The following is a 22684-nucleotide window of genomic DNA, read 5'->3' as shown; positions in this document are numbered from 1 at the left end:
AAGTCCTCGATAAATGAGTTTAATTTGATGATTTATGGTGCTATTGAAAGTCAAAAATATAAAATAGGATAAAATTGACTGTTTTATAAGGTCGGGGTGCTATTGAAAGTCAAAAATACGAAATAGGGTGCTATTGAAGAAATTACAAGGTGAGGTGCAATTGAATTTTTTTTGAAAGGTCGGTAGTATTTCAGACCTTAATCCTTTTTTATACTATTTAAATTTTTTAGTCTTTTTAATCACTAAAGTTACATTCATGTTTAAAAAAAAGAGAGACAATGTTGGTATTTCAATCACTCTCCTTTGTCTTCCATAGTTCAAATACTCTTAAGAACTCCTCAAAGTTGCTTCCTTTCATGGCATCACTCACTCTGTCTTAGGTAATGGTAGCTTCTTATTTTTTGACATCAAATTAATGCCTATTACTTAATCTTCTCTTGACTTGATAATATATTTATTTGTTATTTGATCACTGTATTATTAGGTACTGTCAGCTTCTCATTTTCAAAACCCATTTACTGGATTTGGAATCACTTTCAAGTTCATCCATTATTTCTTGAATTACAATGTCACATTGGGTACAAATCACCATCAACTTTTTCATTTTCATGTACCCACCAGGTTGTTTTTTGTTTAAACACTTGAGTTTTTCACTTTATTCTAGTAATCTGAAGTGTGTTTTTGACTTGTGTTTTGTTGATGCTTGCTGGCTAGTAATTTGTAATCAGTCTACTTGCATGTATCCCTTGATGTTCAATAGTTTCTGCTAAGAATTTTATTACTTATTCTCTTTTAAATCTGCTCTTTCGCATACTTCTCTACTCCGGAAACACGAATAAATATGTTTTTAATCTCTACAGGAAAGTAGCTGAAACAAATGATTATGCTGCTGTTACAGCTTTGATATCTAATTGTTCAAATACGATGAAGAATTGTTACATTCGAGTTCCAGTGAAAGAGGAATTTACATTTCCTGCAAATTCTGCTCCCTTTGCTAATTGCCATGCATCTACCATCGCCGAGGTTCTGCAATTCAATTAAAATTTGCATTTCTAGTGCCTTAAAGTTTCCTTATAGCAGCAGAATTTTTCTAGGTTATGGCTGATTTATGTTTGTAATGTGCAGGTGGACAAGGATCACTTTTTACTTGCCTATTTTGGGGGTACAGTAGAGGGAGCGCCTGATGTGAAGATTTGGTTACAGACATACAAAGTAATCTTTCGTTTGTTTCAATAATGCCTTTCGTTTTTTTTTTTAAAGTAAGGAGTGATAAAGAACACATTCAGGCATTTTAGGTGATTAAACATCTGTTCATGTAGTGAAAAGTTCCTTCAGTTCCGCCCTAGCTTGATTTATACCGAGTTCTAGCCGATCACAATGCATATTCCGCGTAAAAGCAAACTTTTATCAAGCTTAGAAACCAACATAGAATGGCAAGTTTAGGAAGATCCCATATTATGCTTTGATTGCTTTAACTCTGGTTTAATAATTGCTTATTCTGTATCTTAAACTGGATTGGAGATATATCCTTATCTCACACTAATTGGTATTTGTTGCATAGGATGGTCGTTGGCAATCACCTACCATTGTTGATGAACAACCCGGAGTTCCCATGTGGAATCCTGTACTATTTAAAATATCCTCAGAGGAGTTACTACTGTTCTATAAAATTGGTCAAGAAGTTCAAAAGTAAGACTTTCGATCTCCATCATTTTATTTTTGGCTTCCACTTTCCTGGTCATGCTTTGATTCAGATACAAATCCTAATTATGGTTTTGAAATCTAATGCAGTTCTCATTAAAAATTAGGACCTGATTGTGCTATATCAGATCACTTAAACACACTCTATAAATACATTACTGTATTTTTTAGCATTCCACCAAAAGTTTTTGCACATGGAATGATTGGAAAGTTAAATATGCCATATTGTATCTAAACCAGAAATGATCTATTGTAAGAATATTTGATCACCAAAATACGACATTGATTATCCACAGGCAACAGCTTACTGTTACTGAGACCATTCACACTTGAGGATCTTTAAGCCTTAGTAAGTGAAGAGATAAGCTGAGTTAGATTTTAAAATTTTCCCTTTCTCAATCGGGTATATGCTATAGGAAGTAATTGTCCTTTAAAATAAGCTTCAGGTGGAAGAGGAGTATGCCTTGCTTTATGATGCATGAGATTTCTCAATTCTTAGTCAACATGGATTAGTGGCAGCATCTATTTTGGTCGTTTGTTATCTTTTTTCAATATGCATAAGTAACTGGAAAAAAGTTCTCTGATTGAGAAAATGATATAGGAACTTTGACCAATGTACTCATTATACTCGTGTACACTGAACCATCTTGCCATCTATGCAGTGTCATTTTATTTTGCAATTACATGTCCTCTGTATACTTATGGCTTCATGATTTTCATATTACATGATAATTCATGATTGTAATGATATAGTCTGAGTTTTGAAATTTGATATGCTGTATGCTATACTCTCCAGTTCCGCCCTGGGAAAACAAGAACCTGTTTCACTAACTAAGATGCATTTTATGTGTTCCTACTTACATTTGGCTACCTAAATCAGATGGAGTGGATGCATGAAGCGATCATATGATAACGGTGTTACTTGGACAGGAAGGGAACAACTCCCTCCTGGTATATTAGGACCATCAAAGAACAAGGTATTATTTGAAAAAATGAAACCATTGTAATGTATGCCTAGATCAGGAAGGATGGAGCTCTATGTCATCTGAAGTATTACATTTGACTCTCCTGCAGCCTATCTTGCTAGAAAATGGGATCTTGCTTTGTGGATCATCAGTAGAAAGTTGGAATTCATGGGGAGCATGGATGGAGGTTCTAACAACTCCACTTGCTTTAGCACTTAGAATCTAATGATGTTTAAAACGAGCCATTGATGCACTTCTGTGACTTGTACACAACAGGTAACATCAGATGCGGGTAGGTCATGGAAAAAGTACGGCCCAATTTACATTGAAAATACATCTCTCAGCGTGATTCAGCCAGTCCCTTTCAGGACTGCAAAGGGGACACTGCGTGTTCTTCTCCGGTCTTTTGAAGGCATTGGAAGAATATGCATGTCAGAATCCTATGATAGTGGCCAGAACTGGGGATATGCAAAGCCCACTGTACTTCCAAATCCAAACTCAGGTTAGTCAGTCAGAATTGGGCAACTGATTAAATTGAGCATGTTTCATTATGTAAAGGGATTGCGCTGATACTGTGAAATGAATTTTTCTGGTTCATATAATAAATTTAATGTAGTTCGCCTCACTTCTTATATGATAGCACACAATCATGAATCTTTATTATTGTTTTCATGTGACATTTTCTTATTGTAATTTGGATTTATTATTTCTCAATAATATCAGTTAATGAAAATGAAATAATGATAGCAGACTCTGGGATTCCTCATGTAGCCATTGGATGACATATGCTTCTTATACTAGGTATTGATGGAGTTAAACTAAGAGATGGACGTCTCTTACTTGCATATAACACAATATCAAGGGGTGTGCTTAAAGTTGCTATATCAGAAGATGATGGCGATTCATGGTACGATGTTATCACATTGGAAGAAACTGTGGGAATGGAGTTCTCCTATCCGGCTGTTATCCAGGCTAGTGATGGATCTGTTCACATCTCCTATACATATAATCGAACACAAATTAAGGTATCTTTTGTTCGCATCTCATATGTATTTAATAGAACACAAATTAAGGTATCTATTAGCAATGTAGGAATGGATCCACTTGATAGAATCTGTTCTTGCATTTATTGGATATTTCTTTTAAATGAGAGATATCATATGACCACTTCTCAAAATTTTGTCTTTGCAGCATGTTGTTCTTCAACCAAATTGATGCACGGACGATTACTGACAAATTCAGATAATCAGATGGTATGTTCCTCTCTATCACAAATATTGTTCAACTAATAGCTAAGTTACACCCTAATTCTTATGCTTTTTTTCTTTAATATGAAAATCTTATACGATATACATGTGTTCAGTGTTTAATAAAAAGTATAAGGATCATCCCTGGTCTGTTTTTCACTTTTGTATTTAATATATCTCTTTTTGTTATGGTATCTGAATCACCTGCTGCATAATAAGTTTTCATATGCATTTTATGATTAACCATGTCATATGTGAACTATGGAGGATTATACCGTTGTTTGTGCTCCACTTTTCATTGTTTGGTTACAACGGCCTTCTTCTGTCTTCCTTCCTGAGCACTAAATGCTGGCTTACCTATAACTGAAATTAGGAAGATTTGTTCAATAAAAAAAAATTAAGATGGATGGTAATTGACCAAACTGCCTAGTGCGAGTAACCATGAGCAAGAATGGAGCAATGCCAAAATGGTGATCTAAAAAATGTAGGGAACAAGATAAAAAGACCTTATCTAGATTAATTGCATCATATAAATCTTGGTAATTGCATGCATCTTACATATTGACATTCTTTAGAAATTTTTTGCATATTCACATCCACGGTATACTATGAAGCACCTATACGGGTATGGCCACTACAGGTGCGTGAAACGACAAATTTTTTAAAAATGGGACACGGGTACGGCGGAGACATGGAATCTTTTTCCTAAAAATATATAATTTTTTTCTAAAAATATATATTTACTCATATAGAAGTGAGTAAAGCTTCTAATTTGAATTCTAGTAGAAAAATAGAAGAACTAGATGAAGTAAGTATATAGATGATGATTTCAAGAGTTTGTACATGTTTTTTTTTATTATTCTAATTAGAATTAGGGTAATAGAGCTTATTGTCTAATTGGGTTCGGGTCTTGGACCCATTTATATAAGGTTTTTATAAAAGAAAGATCCATTATAAAAGAAGATATTAAATTAAGAAAAATACCCCCCGAGGTGTCCTCGAAGTGTCCCCCCTCTTTGAACAGTTAAAAGTGTTGGAACACGGGATTTGCCGTGTCGGGTACGGTATCCCCGCCGTGTCCCCCTAGATACGGCACTCCGGAGGAGTGTCAGTGCTTCATAGGGTATAAGAATGACACTATCAGGCACATTTATTGGAGAGAATTATAAAGTTAGTTAGGAAGACTTTCATAGACTCTTGAGGTTTTTTTGACACAAAGTGCAAACATTACTGGATCTTTAATATCTCATTGTTTAATTATATCTAAGGAAGCTGAGTACTATGACATTATGAGTATCTGTTAGTAGCATGAAATTATGTTTTAAAATGAAAAAAACACAGCAATTTATTCCAAATTTTGAACTCTGAAAATCTTGCTTTGCTTCTTAGTTCATGTTAATTCACAGAAACTTCTTTCAACGAATATCAGAATCCAATGTGCAGACTATTGTGTGACCTATGTTGCAAGGAAATTTATTGACTGTTACGTTTGCGTTTCATTTTTCGTTCCTGAAAACCTTCTGAAACTCCTAAACTTAATATTTATAACCAATTCTTATAAAAATTTGTTTCGTTCCATTTTCGTGCAACACAGGTGATGACCAGCTGAAGAGCATTAGGGAAACAACTTGTACAGCATACATCCAACATTCTTGGCTTTTCAAAGATGAAAAGCTAGAGTCCTGAAACATAGAATTCAGAAAGCCTAAACTGTTTTTTCTCAAAGAATTATAATCAGACAACTTGCTGCATCCCCAGGTTTGAATCTGCAACCCAGATTTCCTCGACTTATAGTTTTGATAAGTTGAACCCGGATAACCTTCACGAAACAGTGTTTTGCTGCTGTATTGACTTCAAATTATGTGTTGTGTGTTCCAAACAATTGATTTGTTTAGATAAAATAAGAGATAATCTAATCTGGTAACATTGGCTGAGTACATATAATAAATGGCAATGTTGCACGGGACCTTATCGAATCCTACACAACTGAAACTCCAAAACTTTATATTTATAAATATCATTTTGTCATTTTTCTTTCCGCATATCTATTTGCGAGCAACATAATATGGCGCAATGTAAGAACTGAAAGTAAACTTTTTAAGGAACAACTTGAACAATCTGAACCGATCCTCTATGTTTTGGAAAGTGATGAATAACAATTGATTGCAATAAACCCAAAAGAGAAAAAAATACTAATGATCAGATTTATACTGTTTTTATCATACTTGCGGATAGGGTAAGGCATTATACGAAATGGTACTAACATTTGATGAGTAATAATGTATTTTAATTTCCAACTGTCCGGTGTTATTTTAAAGTATAACCTGCACTTCAGTATGTTGTACATATGGATTCAGCTCTAGAATGTTGCTTGTTTTATAATTATGTTGCTTGTTTTATAATTATGTGCTAAATTGTTTTGGTTGAAAAAAAAGGATTAAGATCCTCTCAAGTTCACTAGAACATAAGGGTCAACTTTGGTGAATCTACACCATTCATTGCAAATGAAAGGTGTAGATTAAAAGAGTGTAAATTAACTTAAGTTAATCTCCACCTTTTAATTTCAATAAATGGTGTAGATTTACCGAACTTGACCTCTCAGTGAATTTGAGAGGATCTTAATCCTTAAAAAGAACTATAAATGGTCGCTTTTTATCATCTGTTTCTAATATTCTGCTTTTGTTTTTTTTGCGTCAAATAACCAATTCATTTAAAAGTTCAAGTTGCTTGGTTAGGGCTGTAAACGAATCGAGCTATACAGCTCGTCTTTTGACTCGAGAAGTGCTCGATTCGCGCTTGTCGTATCCTACATGAATCGAGCTCGAACTTGATTTTATATTCATTTATTTAAACGAGTCAAACAATGAATATAATAGTGCTTGCTCGTTTATGTGCACGAACAACTCATGTATAAGCCCGTTTAATTGTTCATGAACGAGCTCATATATGTTGTGATATCAGTCGCATCGGAATGACAGACAAAATAAATAGGCAATCACTCGAATGGCAAATAAAGAATTAAACCAAAAACAAACACAAGATTTTATATGGATCGTCAAACGACTATTTCACGGGGCAGAAGGATGAGTCTATTTACTAATAATAAAGATTATAAAGAATGAGAGAGATTGCCCAATGCCTAAAACCGAATTGGATTAGAAAACCCAACGAGAATAAATTAAACTCAAATAATGCTTAAGGTCGTACTATTATGCATCACTCTCTTAAATTCTACTAGTCATAAAGCTTGCATGTTGATAGAGATCAAGTAATTAGGTCAAAGGGAATAAGGAATAAAAATCCTTAAGGGATTATATTTCATATTTAGCATAATTAATTATCCAAAACATATTAGGAGCACTTGTTATCATAATCTGTTTTCATGTGTGATGCAACATTTTAAACAATGTGTTTAAATCATTATAAACGCAAAAGGTCGGGATTTGATATGCCGCCTTTGTTTTATTAGCTCTAACATATCATTGAGCTTGAGGCTTAAATAAGGACAAGTCAATCTCATTTTATGTTTAAATATCTAATTAATCAAAAAAGAATTGTTAACAATCAAACTCAAAGTCTTTTGATTATAGAATTTCTCGTGTCATAATAAATAATTAATTCTAAAAAAGTTTAAATTGTTAGGTGAGAGAATTAAATACTAAAGACTTGGATATATGCTTTGTTATCCAAGCCCGTTTTTTTTGGACCGGTCGTTTTCATTTCAATTTCTGTCTGAGCCTGTAATAAACTTGATTTTTACAAGTAGACTTAAAATTTCATAATTATTTAAGGGACGATGACAAAAATACCTAAAATTTTAAAAATATTAATAAAAGTACCTGTAAATTTTTTTTATTTACAAAAATACGACTGATTTAAAATTAATTACAAAAGTACCAAAAAATGAAAATTAATTACAAAAGTACGATTTGTATAATGTCGGTATAATTATGGTATAATTTTGGAATATTAAAACTATATATCAGATAATTTAAAAAATAATATTTGGTTTATTATTAGTATAATTTTAGTATATTTTCGGTATATTGATTATAAATTTTTATATATATTTTCTAGTTGATAACATGTATATATATATATATATATATATATATATATATATATATATATATATATATATATATATATATATTTCACTATAGTTGGTAATGAACTAGAGAATTTGTATATTGTTGGTATAGTTTTAGTATATTGTTAGGTTAATATTTAGTATGCCATGCGGTGTATTGTTGATATAATAATAAAATTTCAATATATTTTGATGTGTACACTCTTGGTATACTGTTGGTATAATTTTGGTATATTATTAATTTAATTTTTAGTATACGATTTGATGTAATTTTGGTAAATTTTTATTTAATATTAATAAAATCTCAGTATGTATAATGGTATAATTTTGGTATAATGTTGATATAATGTTAGTTTATAAGTATACTGACATTATACCCACAGTATACACCGTATGTTTGATATTATTTTTTATTTTTTTATACTTTTGTAAATATTATTAAGATTTTTATAAATAAAAAAAGTCAACGTGTAATTTTGTTATTATTTTTATTTTTTTTTGGTAAATGGTGTAATTTTTTCATTATTTAAATCCGAATGTAGGCTCCAAAAACTATGCATCGGTCGTATACTATAATATATGGGCCCCACTCAAATAGTAGATATAAGGTTTGAACCAAACTCGGGATTTAAACTTATATTTCATAAAAATCATATCTACTTGGGTCCGGTTTGAGTCGAGAAGCTCGGCTCACAGATAGGTGCAAGTCAAATTTTAACTCTTTGTGAAAACGAAGGGGTGTTCTAAATTCTAATGCATAATTTTCTGATTGGTTCATAAGTCGTGCTTTAATTTTCATCCATATAACAAGTTTCTTTTTAGGCAAGTTGAGAAAAAAAAAACTCTGACCGGAATTTTTGTCTTGCTCTTTAAAGTTGAGACATTTGAAAATCAAAAATCAACCATGCAATCATTCATACATTGCCCCTCCTGCTTTATATGTTTGATTAAATTTAGTATACGACAGCAGTTGCCGGAAGTAATCAAATGCATGCACACTCAGTCGGTCTCTAGACCATGTTTTCATTGTTATAAACTTATAACTATTGACAGAAACAAAAGCAAAAAGATACGAAGCGAAAAAAGAAAACAGTTTAGACGAGACGAAATAATTAAAAAGAATATATATAAAAAGGGTAAAAGAATAACGGTTTGAAAATATAATCGGAGAGGGCGAACTATAAGAGATGGAAACTTTAATCGGTGATTTTTTCATACTAATTAGGGCAAATTCTTTTCTAAAAGAATTTGCATTTCCGAGAATTCCGATGAAAACGGACGCATGATTCCGCATGTGAGTGGCCCCAACACTGTGTGGCCGCTCACTTTGTCTCTGAATTGAGAGTTCATATTTAATACGCTCATGTAAAACACATTAGTCGTTGGCCCGAAAACTGAAGTGTCTTTGAAATGGCTGATTGCAAGTAGAAAGTAATGTATGAATGCATAGAACATCCATATTATTAAGCAACTTGTCTTAGGGCACTTAAAATGGCCAATTCATATCATTAGTCAAATGTGGAATTAAGTAAAGGCTGCTTTTGAAGGTGTTCGCTACTCTGCATTTAATGTCTTACTAGTATTAAAAATTTCATTAATTAAATGATTTAATTGTTAAAAATACAATTTTGTGGAATTTTCAATTTTTTTAAAATATCTATTAAATTAATATAATTTTTATAATAGTGCATATATTAAAGTTATTATTTACAATTAATATAAAAATGATAACAAATTTAAAATATGTAATCTTAATTAATTTAAAAATAACCATAAATTTAAAAATATTATTTTAAAAAATAAAAAGGAAAATATGTTATGTACAAAAAGTAGGTCTAATCATTTTTTAAATTCAAATGATTTTGTTTTTTTATCAATCACGACTAAAATTTTTCATTTTTACAAGTCCAATTTGAAATTTTTTTATAATTATGATCAAAATTTTAAATTTTAGTTTTTAAAATCCAAACCTTTCAATTTTTATCAATTGCGATCAAAAGTTTATATTAACTCTTTTTAAAAATAAGACAATTTTTAGAATTTGATCGTAATTGATAGAAGATGCAAATGCTTAGATTTTAAAAAAATAAAATTCAAAATTTCGGTTATAATTTTAAAGATATATTTTAAATTAGATATAATTATAAGAACTAAAAAAATTGATCATAGTTATAAAAATTATAAAAGTTTATATTTAAAAAATGATTAGGCTATGTGTGACATTTATGTTACAACTGCTGCTTTTAATGTTGAAAGACTGGTTACAGGTTGGTGGTTACCCACCTTCTCAATTTGTATAATATAAATAGGTCCACATTTTTATCAATTTTGGTATTTCCCTCTTATGAACTCAATCAAAGCATTTCCAAGCAATAAAAACAAAGGAAACAAAAAAATAAATCCAAATATCTGCCTTTTTGTCGATTATAATTTATTTTTTCAATTATTATTAGTTCATTTGAAAGATTTTATTTTAATTATAGTCAATTTTTCTAGTTGAATTTATTAGATATGATTTACTTATGACAATTATTGAATAATGACACATTAAATACAAATGTGCTCTCTCCTCAAAAAAAAAAATACAAATGTGCTCAATTAAATAAAAAATAAACATAAAAAAAAATATAAGCATTCAATTGATGCCACATGAACTAAAATTAAGCTCAGATTGGCAAATTCCTAAAATAAAAATAAATGAACTATCAAAATATAAATTCATGATGTTCTACATCTCAAAATAAGTGGAGTATTTATTATGTTTAATTTTTCTATTATTGCAAAAGAGGATAGATTAAAACATAAGATTTTAGAATTTGCACATTACATTATATGTATTTCTGAACTTGAATAAATAAATATTCATTGAATTTTTTTTATGAATTCATTGAATGTTGAATGAAAGATTACATCAAAAAAAATATTGTTATATATTTTTGGTTATATATTTTCTCCATTTATAAGAAGCAAAGGATAAATAAGATTATAGAATAGCATCTACTCCTTCCGTTCCAAATTAGTAGACGTTGTTTTAAATTTTTTTATTTCAAATTATAGATATTAAATATTTACTTTACTAAGTAATTGTTAAATATATCTTCATTTATTATAGAAAATATCTTGAAAAGATAACAAAAGTCACAAAAATACAAAACTTCCCACTGTATTAATATGATATTTTTCATATTATCTCATTTTATTTAGAGAACATAAATTTTTTGATATTCATATTTGTCCTAAACTGTCTATCAATTTGGGACGGAAGAAGTCTTAAAATTAATTTAAAATTTCACTTTTTCTATCTAATATTTATATTAGCATTACAATTATTCTTTAATAAATTTTTAACGTGATTTGGAAATGATTGAATACAATATTAAAACTAACATGATTGTTATAATTTTTTAAAATTATAGTAAATGTTAATTAAAGGTAATTAATTAAGTAATAATAATCAAATAAGTAATATGTCTCATTATAAAAAAATAAAAAGATATATTTATAAACTTTAATTAATTTAAGTCATAAGTAATTATAAATTTATTAAATAAATAAATAATGGATCAAATAAAATAAAATTATAAGAATAATTTCTACTATTGAAAAACATAATTCAAAATAATTTCTACTATTGAAAAACATAATTCAAAAACACATTTACTATAAAAAAATTAATTACATATTATATGGCTAAAAATTATTTGTAAAACTAATTTCAAATAATAACGGTGCACCGAATTTTAGGAAATAATAGATCACCTTGACCGACCAGCATAAATACTATGTACAATGTTTCTCTCTTATAACTATAAATAGCAAATATGTACAATGTATCATCAAATTCATTTCTTTTTCGAAAATAAAATAGTACTAAACATTCCAAAAATAACTGCAGGAACATGACAAATTCAATTTTTTTTATTTATATTGAATTTATTGTAGCAATTTATCTACTTTCTTTTGTCTCATTAAAAAAGAACATATTCTATTTTTATTTGTTCCAACTAAAAATGTCATATGATAGGAATAATTCAATACGACGTTGCATAAAAAAGGTCATTGCTGACGCTGACGAGGCAATCCGGAGAGCAACTGGATTCCAATGGCCAAAAATGAAACATAGGCTAATAAATAAAAACATTTGAAAAGTTGTGCTAATATTTGAGACAAATGGTAGTATGTAACTAAATTGAAAAAAATGCTAAAAATTATGCTACATGGTAGGAACAACCCTAATAAATACTTTAAAGTAACTATTTTTTATTTAGTTAGATTTTAATTTGTCAATTCATTGCATACCCCTATCTACAGTTTCTCCTTTCTTGATACCATTCAAAGAAAAAAAAATCAAAACTTTTGGAACATTTCATAAACTTATTTCAAATAGTGTTTGATCGACAAGAAAGTTTTGTTCAAATAACTAGTAATCAATGTCCAATTGATTGATGTAAAGTTATCAAAAACAAATATCTAAATGGCGTTATTTCTTTTTGTCCAAACTTGGAAAATAAAAGATCATGTGTGAAATGAAAGACTAAAAACAAAAGCGATTAGGAAAATCTGAAATAAGTGCTGGACATGAAAAGGTTCTTCACCCACACAGTTTTCCTAGCATCAAGTCAATATAGTATTAACATTACAAAACATCCCAATGACATGATCACCATTATAGCCATTACCATTCTAAAACTATGCCTCATTCTTCCATTGCTTCGCCTCCTTCAATCACTTCCTTTGCTGTCTGCTTCAATGGCGTGATCTTTGTCAATAGCACCTCTGAAAGAATATAAAATAACAAGGTTACACAAAGTAATATTAAATTAAGCTAGTCCATACGATAATGATCGCACCAAATCTATGATAATCCGACCTCATTCAACTTGCTACATTACATTGACAAGATAAGAAATGTAGTTCCATGTTTTAATTTGTACCCTCCTGACAATGGCATGCAGATAGCCACTATGAAATGAAATTAAGGCATCAAACAATGGGATTCTATACACACAGATTTACGAAGGGCTGAACAAACAGTAGTTAAACCGAATTAACAATCTATTACGGTTAAAATCGATTAAAGGTTTTGGTTAATTCAGTTCTTTCGGTAAGTTTGGTTACGGTTAAGAGTTATATTGGTTAGCCAAATTAACATAGTATTTTGTATATTTAAAATTATTGTTCTTTATATTTTTATCGGTTTTATCTAATCAATCGACTGATTCGATCGTTTCAATTTAAAAAAAAAAAAAAAATTATATTGGTTTCAGTTAATTCCTAATTTGATGATTCAGTTACAGAGATAAAGTAAATCGGTTAATTCGATTTTGGTTAAATCAGTCATACGGTGAAAAATATCAATGCAGAGCCATCATGTCCCTCCCCCCTCTCCCCCTCTCCCACAAAAGCAATGTATTCTCACAGTTCTAAGAATTGACCGCATCTTCATTAACTCTATCATTCAACCATTGCACGCATCTAAATATATATGGTTGCAGAACTTATATTAAAGTTGCACGGGAGAAGAAATGGAAATATATTCGAGAACCAAAAATGAAACTCACCAGTCTTCTTTGAAAAAGTGTAGCCGATTGGATTGACATAGGTACGTGGATTTGGTTGCAAGTGGTTCCTTAAGTATTCCTTCTCTCCCTGAACACAGAAACAAATGGTCCAATATAAGCTCAAGACGAATTTTGATGTCATCTAGGATGGTGACTGGTTGAAAATACAATACCTTTGTAATTACACAAATATCAACATTGCTTCCACTTCCCAAGTCATTGAAAACACCAGAGCATATCGCTTCAGTCACAAGCTTTATACCTTCATCTCTCTACAAAGAACAACCTCTTAACTCAGATTCCATAGAAGAAAAACATATTAAAAAAAGGGAAAAAAGGGCAGTTTCATGTTTTTCAATCATATCACAATCAATCAAACAATCAAAATTTTCCCACAAACTAGCTTACATTCAATCCTTCTTTATACTTTGATTCAAAAATAGCCATTGCAGCAAGAGAACCGGAACCCATTGTAGCAAATGGCAATGTGTCAGTTGATCCATGTGGATAAATCTGCAAAACAAAAAGCATTCACAAACTCAGCCAATTTTACAAGCTATAAGAAAAGATTCTAGCATTACAAGAAAACTCACAGTATGTAAATGAGGCCCAGTACAGTCTACTCCACCAAGCACTAAAGCAGCCGAAACATGACCTTGATAACTGACCAAATAGTAAGCAGTCAATATCTATATTCAGTACAAAGAGATGCTGCTAAACCATGCTTAGATGAAACATGAGAAACTTAACTTGAAAAGATGTTTCTTAAGAAGCGTCAATGCTGTGATAACCCTTGATTCTCGGCCAGTGTGGTAGCGGTGTAAATGCAGCTGTGAGCTGACCATGTCTACAAGTGTGAACACCATAGCAAGATGAAAATGAGGAAACATAACAATGTCAACATGTTAGATGAGATACTACAATGCTGCCAGTAACCATAAACATCGATCACTAATTACCTGTTACTGCCTCAGTATCAGCAGCAGTTCCTGCTCCACAACAGTAGATGTTGGGTGCCATATAATGAATCTTTTCACAGTTCTTATCACATACAATGGGGCCTTCCGTTGCTCTAGTGTCTGCCCCAAGAATGACACCATCCTGATATCGAATAAAGTAAACCCATTCAAATCAGCAGGCACATCCCAACATGAATCAATCAGTTTAAAAGATGCTACCATGAGATTAAAGCTCAAACTATAAACTACAAAGTTAACCTCATTCAATCTAACAAGTAAAACTACCAATTCCATATCGAATCATGCTGCCAATTGCCTAAGCTATACAAAAAATAAAACTAACCTGGAAAATGAGGCCGACAATTGTGGTTCCAGTTTTTCTGTAAGAAGTAGGAGGACCCAGTCCCTTCTTTGCCAGCATCTCATTTCTTTTGCAAAGATCGAAACTGAATCCGCCCTTTTGAGCTCCTGATTTCGTCATTACAAATTGAAATCCTGTCAAATTAACCAAAATCTTGTCAATCTCATCAACTAACAACTCAATAAATTCAAACCCATTACAAATCTTACTCTCAATTTACCTTTTTTTTAGCAATCGGAGACCAAAAATCAGATGAATTGCTGTGTTTAGGGTTGGGAAAAGTGGAATAGGTTAGGGAAAGAGTACCACTCAAGTCAGATGTCTTAATGGGCCTTAACGGGCCTCCTTTAGCCACCCCAACATCAATCTTAGAGTACCGCTCAAGTTTCTGTAACCGGTAAAAGAGAACCAATTAGCCCCTCATATTTCATATCACATTCATATAAACCCAAACAGAAAGTTTTTAGCTATACAATTGCTTAATGTAATCAATTTGAAATATATGCACTCTTATAAGTTTAGTGCTAACGTATTAAGATCTCTAGTAACAATGTCTGTATACCTACCCTATAGTTTATATATCATGGGCTAATTTAACTTTTTATTTTAAATTTACCACGACTAAAAACTTAAAGTCTAATGCCTTAAAAAATTTGACCTTGTAACTCTTTTTTGATCGTAACATTGAAAATTTGTCGATTTTATCCTATTTCGCATTTTATCGTTTCAATTATACTCTAATTTTTTAATTTTTTATCAATATTTTTTACTTAAATGATGAAATCATTCAATTAACTATGTTTAAAGATAAAATTAAATTCATTTTCATTCAAAAAAGTACAACTATGTATTTTATTTTTCAAAATTAACTAAAAACCATAATCAAATTAAAACTAATTTAAATTCTTAATTAATTTAACTAAACCTAAATAATTTTAAACATGTACAATTAATATAAGAACAAAGGGTCAACGCGCCCCTGAACTGTGATACGGGATTATTTAACCTAATTTATACTTTTGGAGAAACTAACCCCAAAGCTCTTCATTTTCGGGTCAAATTATCCGATAATTTATATTTTTATTGCAAAAAATAAGTTTAGCAACAATTAGAAAATTTTCTAATTTCTTTTTCGCATCCCTCACCTCTAATTTGTATTTTACGCGTTTTAAAAATATAATTATGGGGTAATTTTATCCAACAATGAAGAGTTTTGGGATCGATTGCTCAATAAAGTACAAACTGGGTTAAATGATCATGTGTTAAAAGTTTAAGGGACGCGTTAACCCTTTGTTCATTAATATATACTATACATGGAGGATGTTTTTAAATTTGTTTTTCATATGAAAAAGACGTCAATTTAATATTTCAGGGTACGATTAAAACGATAAAATGTGAAATAGGGTAAAATTGACGAATTTTTTTAAGATAGGATCGAAAAGGGACTATAAGTTCAGGATTTATTAAGTTATTAACCAAAGTTAAATTATAAGTGATTTTAATTTTAAAGTCATGTTATTTATAAGTGGCTTTTGATAGATAATTTTATAATATGGAAATTGAATAATTTCTGACCAATGAATTATAGTTCAAATGGTATAAGCGCTAGACAGCAAACTGTTAAGTTGTGGGTTCGCTTTCTTCCACAAGCGCTCCCCCATCTCTAATTATAAAAAAAAAATCGAATAATTTCTATTGTGTGTTGTTTTCTTTTTCATTTACATTTTTTTCCTAACCTTTGTTCATCTTATTCTCATTGCAATATTTTAAACTTTAGATTTCATGATTTATTGGCTTTCATTATTTTTGTTTAATTTAAAGTTTTATCAGAGGTACATTTACATTAAATTTTATAATATGTAAGATTTTTTATCTAAATATTATGAAGAAAACTACATTTTAATTATTATATAATAATAAAATTATTATAATTTTAACAAGACATATGTGTGTGTGTGTGTATTAAACATTTTATTTAAAATGCACTGAATGTTAAGTTGAGATCCAACTTTATCTTTTACTTACTTTTTAATTATTTGAAATTAACTCAATTATTATGAACTCATTCATTTGAATGAATTTTGACTTGCTTAATGCCATATTTTTATAATTGAGCTCAAATTGTTTGTTTTTATTTGATAATTCGATTTTACTCAATTTGTTTGCATACTGAATTAATATTATTTATATATTATTATTAGTATTACTAATTGTATTGTAAAAATACGCAACTGTAATTATGTATAGTCAATGTGAAAAAAATGTGTAATTAAAATTATGTGTGTTATTACATAATTTATTAATTAATTGAAATTTTTGTTCTATTCTATATTGAAAAATTACTAATTATTAAGGAACTTTTTATTTTTCTTAGAATAATTAAATGACTTTTAATCATGTGATTAACATTGTCTCAAATCTAAAGAGTGTTGTCAAAAATAATTAACCGAAAAACTATAGTAAAAAAATAGAAATTGTCGTTGATGATGATGGTTAATTGCTAATTAATTAAGGAAGTTTTTGTTTTGCTTAAATAATTAAATGACTTTTAATCATGTAATTAACTTTTTATATAGTAAATTGTCTCAAGTTTAAAGAGTGTTGTCAAAAATAATCAAATGACAAATTACAATGAGAAATAGACTATCGCTGATGATAATGGTTAATTAAAATATAATTACGGTAATAGTGTTAGGATGTAATCCAATTAATATAGCAGGTTAGAGCATCTTCAAAGGTGCTTTTTATTTTATTTTATTTTTTAACATTAAGGATGCTCTTAATTTTAAAGAGCATCTTTTGTAAAGTAAAGTGCACCTTTTGAACAAAGAGTGTTATTTTCAGTTTTACTTCAATGGCCTTTCTGATATAATTTTTTTTATTTTATTTTATTTTTATAAATAATATAATTAAAATATTAAATACTAATAATATCAATTTAATAGATTTTCTAATATTAATTTTTTTATTTCAAGTTAATTTTATAAAAAAAATAATACAAATATTAAATATTAATAATATAAATTTATTTTTATTTTTAATTTATTTATTTATTGAGTTGTTATATTAAAAAGGAAATTATTATATTTAAAACAAAAATAACCAACTTATTATTTAAAATTGGCTTAATTGCGTAAAAAATCACAAACTTTAGCGTGTTTTGCAAATTTAACATAAACTTTCAATTTTGGCAAAGTAATACACAAACTTTTGATTTTTGTCAATTTTAGCACCGATCAATTTTTCGTGAAAAAAATGCTGATGTGTACACGGAAATAACCACTATTCTGGTGTCCACATCAGCATTTTTCTCTATTTTTTTTTAGGGAAAATTGATCGGTGCTAAAATTGCAAAAATTAAAAAAAAATTGTATTAATTTGCCAAAATTGAAAGTTTACGCTAAATTTTATGATTTTTACGCCATTAAGCCTTTAAAATTTAAAATCATATCTCTTAAAATATAAAGTAGAGAGTGAAAATGACTCTCTACATATGGAGAGCCACTTTCACTCTATATTCTATATTTAAAGAATAGGAAGTCCATTGGACTCTCATTTTACTGTCAAACTCTTTAAATTAAGGTCTAATTACTTAAAAAAAAACTCCACCTTGTAATATTTTTTCGTTTATACCCTCATCTAGGAAAAAGTTCATTTGTACCATTTTTTTGATTTTTCGTTTTCATCTCTATCCTAAAATTAAATTTTTTGACAATTAAATTAATTAAAGGATGAAAATATTATAAATGATTAATAATATTAATGTTTAATTAGAATATAAGCTAAATATAATCATTTTGAATATTTTTCCAAATGAAAAGAGGTCAAATTAGCTCAGAGACGAAAATGAAAAATCAAAAAAAGGGTACAAATGAACTTTTCTAGGTTAGGGTATAAACGAAAAAATATTAGAAGGTGGGGTTTTTTTTTATATAATTAGGCCTTAAATTGAAGAGTTTGACAATTTTAAAGAGTCATTTGTAGATGCTCTTACAAGTTATTAATAAATTGTCTCATTGTCTCATTGTATTACAGGTTATTAATAAATTATTTTAAAATATAGTTACGGTAATAGTGTTAGAATGTAATCCAATTAATATAGCAGGTTAGTGCATCTTCAAGGGTGCTCTTTATTTTATTTTATTTTATTTTTTTCAATTAACATTGTCTCATTGTATTATTTTAAATTGTCTCATTGTATTATTTTCTACACTAAGTTTAAAAGATGCTTTCTGTGATGAGGGGAATTACGAAATTGCTTTAGACAACTTCTTACTTATTTGAATGAGGGTATTCACTTCTAATAAAAGTTGCTCTCAAAATCTAAATTTATTTGGAGTTAATTGTTTAAGTTAAAATATTCAAAATCAAATGACGTGTTGTGAATAATTTTCTGTAATGATGTAGAAACTTTCTTTTAAATCAATCACCAAAAGATCTTCTTTTTTATTCTTCTATTTTCATTAAAATGGCGATACCAGATGATGAACATAAACAAACCGTCAATAACCGTATTGTCAACTTTTGCATGATGGCGAGTTCAATATTTTCGTCAAAGTTTATCCATTTTCTCAAACTCACAGTCAATTTTTCTTAATTAAGGTTATGTTTCTTTAGTTTTTGATTCATATAATATGATCTTATATATGGCCATTGCTGAGTTCCACTAATTAAGGTAACATTTTTTTTTCATTAATTATGGTCATATTTGTTGGACTTATTTAATTAATCCAATTATGGTCCATGTGACTTATGGTTAATTCTAACAGTACGGGCCCAATGTGATGGTTGTTGGGCTTAAGGGTTAGAATTAGGGTTTCAGTCCCTTCACCTCTCCCTTATATAAAGTCACCTTAAAGTGAAAAGAACAACACGTACAATACAAAAATTACAGCAATTTTCTAATCATCAAGAAAAAAAGAACGGTTAAAGGAAGAGAGGCGAGAAATTCGTTTATTGATCGTAGAAGAAGGTTTCCGCAACAAAGATTATCTTCGATCTATTCACTAAGGTTTGAAAGCATGAATCAAGGTATGTAAATATATGGCTGAATTAAATTGCGTTACAGATCTTGCAATTATTTGATTTAGGTTAAGTATTTTGCTTACAGTTGGTATCAAAGCGGTTATAACGCTTTTGATTCGCCATGAAAAGTTTTATTCATATACTACTATTAATGGGTGTTTAGGGTTTTGAATTTCTAAACACATTAAAGCTTTTGATTATTCAAATTACATGAATTGATTTTGTGATTTGATATAATTGCTTGTTGGTAGTAATTGTTTGAATTGATTTTTTAAAGTGAAGATTCGCAGTTTTTTGTCACTGCAAATCAGCTGACTTCAAATAGTCATAACTCTTTGTTCCGAATGAGTTACCGGAGCTACCATATATTTTTAAATACTGATTTGAGTTTTCTAGATGGGTTTTTTCTAGTTCTTGAAACAAAATTGATTTGACAGATCAAAACGAGTGTTTTGTAAAACTGCTGCAAACTGAAAATTTCATATTTATTAAAGGTTTTGATTTGCACATGTTTTGATGCTCTAATCATATTAAGGCGTTATAAAATTATATAAACCAATTAAAGTTGCTTATTTACAGCAAGTAAAGATTAGGGTTTATAATTTTATAATTAAAGGTTATTTGCTAAATTAAATGTCTATGTATTGGATAACATGTTAGTCATCAAAGTGGTCGTGTTAAAGGTTTTAGACATTTGATTGTTAAAGTTTATTTTATTGAATGTCTAGATATTGAATAGCATGTTAGTCACCAAAGTGACCGTGTTGAAGGTTTTTAGACGTTTGATTATTGAAGATTATTTGCTAAATTGAATGTTTGTGTATGGTATGGCATGTTAGTCGCCAAAGTGACCTTGCTATAAAATCATTAACGTTCAAATGTGCATATCTCAATTGTTTATATTAATTGATGCTGTTATATGACAATAAAGATAAATTGAACAATTGAGTTCATAAACTATGACGCTATGAGGTGACCCAAAGGTAGACCATTGCTTATTGTTAATGAAATTAAAGAGATAAATCATCATACTTTGTATAGAGATCATGTTTCAATATGTGAAAATATTGTTGAAAAGTATTTATTTACATGATTCTATCACATGAAAGTTTTACACTAAATTTTCAAAGAAATTGTGTTTTGGTTAAGTATGATGAATTATCTGTTAAAGTTTATTTATTTGGCATCATTATGGTTTATGGTTATGTGTTTAAGGATTATCCAAAGGTGAACTTAAATACATTATTAAAGTTTATTATAGTTTGAATCTGAATCATGGTTAACTCAAAGTATTAAAAGTGTGAGCATGTGTAATGTCTTTGCAGCTACTACTAATTTGTTTGCTATGGGAAATGGAGTAGTCAAGTTCAATGGACTTAACTATGCTGACTGGTCTGAACAAGTGCTTTTTCAGCTGGGCGTTATGGATTTGTACCTAGCCTTAGTTGCTGAAGAACAACCTGCAATGATTACGGAAGCCAATACCGAGGATGAAAAATCCTACTATGAGGCTTGGAAGAGATCCACCAGGTTGAGCTTGAACTTGATGCGAATGACGATGGCGGAAAATGTCAAGCCATCAACGCCTAAAACAGAGGATGCAAAGGAATTTATGATGAAGATCAAAGAGTACTCCCAATCTGACATAACTGACAAGTCAATTGTTGGGACTTTGATGAGTGAGCTGACAACAAAGAAATTTGATTGGTCACAGCCCATTCATGATCATGTAACAAGTATGGTGAATCTAGCAGCAAAGTTGAAGACTTTGGGTATGGATGTGAGTGAGTCATTTCTAGTACAGTTCATCATCAACTCCCTTCCATCAGATTTTGGCCAGTTCCATGTGAATTACAACACACTTAAGGAAAAATGGAACCTTCAAGAAATTAAGGCCATGCTGGTTCAAGAGGAAGGGAGATTAAAGAAGGTGAAAGGAAACTCAGTTCACCTTACATTCCATAATGAAGGTAGCAACAGTAAGCCTAAACCAGGAAAGAAATTTAAGAAGAAGGTGAAGACCCCAACAACTGTTAATGAGGGTCAGATCCAAAAGGTGCCCAAGTGCTACTTCTGCAGTAAGGAGGGACACTTCAAGAAGGATTGCCCAAAGAGAAAAGAATGGTTCGAAAAGAAAGGTATGTACTATATTTCAGTATGTTGCGAATCAAATCTTATTGAAGTTCCTAGTAATACTTGGTGGTTAGATTCTGGTGCAACTACTCATGTATCTCATGTTACACAGAGATTCCTTTCAATCCAGCCCATAGACGGAACTGAAAAGTTCTTGTATATGGGAAACAGAATGAAGGCACGAATAGAAGGAACTGGGACGTATAGATTGATCTTGGATTCTGGCTATCACCTAGATCTTGAAAAGTGTCTCTATGTTCCTGGTTGTGCTAGAAATTTCGTTTCTGTTGCAAAGTTGGATGTTTTAGATTTTAAATTTAAGATTGGAAATGGTTATTTTTCTTTATATAAACATAAGTACTTTTATGGTTCTGGTACTTTAATTGACAGTTTATATCGTTTCAATCTTAATGTTGATTTTGTTGAATCCTTGTTTCATGTTGATCATAGTATTAGTAGTAAACGTAGTGCACATAATGAATCTTCTGCTTTCTTATGGCATCAAAGATTAGGTCATATATCCAAAGAAAGATTAATGAGGTTGGTGAAAAATGATATCCTACCTCAGTTGGATTTTATTAACTGGGAAGTGTGTGTGGATTGCATTAAAGGTAAGCAAACCAAACACATATCAAAGAATTC

The 22684-nt window shown here is 29.8% G+C and overlaps 2 protein-coding genes across 5 annotated transcripts; one reads left to right on the top strand and one right to left on the bottom strand.

Annotated features, from left to right (window-relative positions):
- Window positions 1–265: 265 nt before the first annotated feature.
- On the top strand, window positions 266–5941 carry LOC126666842 (uncharacterized). 4 transcript variants are annotated; one of them, XM_050359721.2, is made up of 11 exons: window positions 275–380; window positions 485–578; window positions 861–1023; window positions 1126–1212; window positions 1562–1689; window positions 2582–2678; window positions 2776–2853; window positions 2943–3168; window positions 3468–3691; window positions 3858–3919; window positions 5508–5941. In XM_050359721.2, the coding sequence occupies exons 3-10, from the start codon at window positions 925–927 to the stop codon at window positions 3879–3881; spliced, it is 963 nt and encodes a 320-aa protein (XP_050215678.1). In that variant the 5' UTR covers window positions 275–380; window positions 485–578; window positions 861–924; the 3' UTR covers window positions 3882–3919; window positions 5508–5941. The 4 variants fall into 4 exon arrangements, with proteins under 4 accessions (XP_050215680.1, XP_050215676.1, XP_050215678.1 ...); XM_050359720.2 differs by having other exon boundaries at window positions 485–621; XM_050359723.2 differs by lacking the exon at window positions 485–578 and having other exon boundaries at window positions 266–380; window positions 3858–3910; window positions 5507–5941.
- Window positions 5942–12538: 6597 nt separating this feature from the next.
- Window positions 12539–15243, bottom strand: LOC126670093 (proteasome subunit beta type-7-A-like). The gene is made up of 9 exons (XM_050363748.2): window positions 15105–15243; window positions 14867–15018; window positions 14524–14665; window positions 14315–14411; window positions 14158–14227; window positions 13973–14077; window positions 13738–13836; window positions 13565–13652; window positions 12539–12779 (listed from the first exon to the last, which is right to left on the bottom strand). The coding sequence occupies exons 2-9, from the start codon at window positions 15002–15004 to the stop codon at window positions 12700–12702; spliced, it is 819 nt and encodes a 272-aa protein (XP_050219705.1). The 5' UTR covers window positions 15005–15018; window positions 15105–15243; the 3' UTR covers window positions 12539–12699.
- Window positions 15244–22684: the final 7441 nt, after the last annotated feature.

The sequence above is a fragment of the Mercurialis annua genome, linkage group LG2, assembly GCF_937616625.2.
Source record: "Mercurialis annua linkage group LG2, ddMerAnnu1.2, whole genome shotgun sequence".
Lineage (NCBI taxonomy): Eukaryota > Viridiplantae > Streptophyta > Magnoliopsida > Malpighiales > Euphorbiaceae > Mercurialis > Mercurialis annua.
This window is presented reverse-complemented; position numbering and strand designations above follow the sequence as displayed.

What these genes read in the sequence shown, in the direction of transcription:
- LOC126666842 (XM_050359723.2), top strand. Translation starts at nt 925, where the DNA reads ATGAAGAATTGTTACATTCGAGTTCCAGTGAAAGAGGAATTTACATTT. An exon ending in TTTGGTTACAGACATACAAA is followed by an intron (nt 1,213 to 1,561) that starts GTAATCTTTCGT and finishes TTTGTTGCATAG; the next exon opens with GATGGTCGTTGGCAATCACC. An exon ending in ATTGGTCAAGAAGTTCAAAA is followed by an intron (nt 1,690 to 2,581) that starts GTAAGACTTTCG and finishes TACCTAAATCAG; the next exon opens with ATGGAGTGGATGCATGAAGC.
- LOC126670093 (XM_050363748.2), bottom strand. Translation starts at nt 15,004, where the DNA reads ATGACGAAATCAGGAGCTCAAAAGGGCGGATTCAGTTTCGATCTTTGC. An exon ending in TTGTCGGCCTCATTTTCCAG is followed by an intron (nt 14,666 to 14,866) that starts GTTAGTTTTATT and finishes ATTCGATATCAG; the next exon opens with GATGGTGTCATTCTTGGGGC. An exon ending in CTTAAGAAACATCTTTTCAA is followed by an intron (nt 14,228 to 14,314) that starts GTTAAGTTTCTC and finishes CTATTTGGTCAG; the next exon opens with TTATCAAGGTCATGTTTCGG.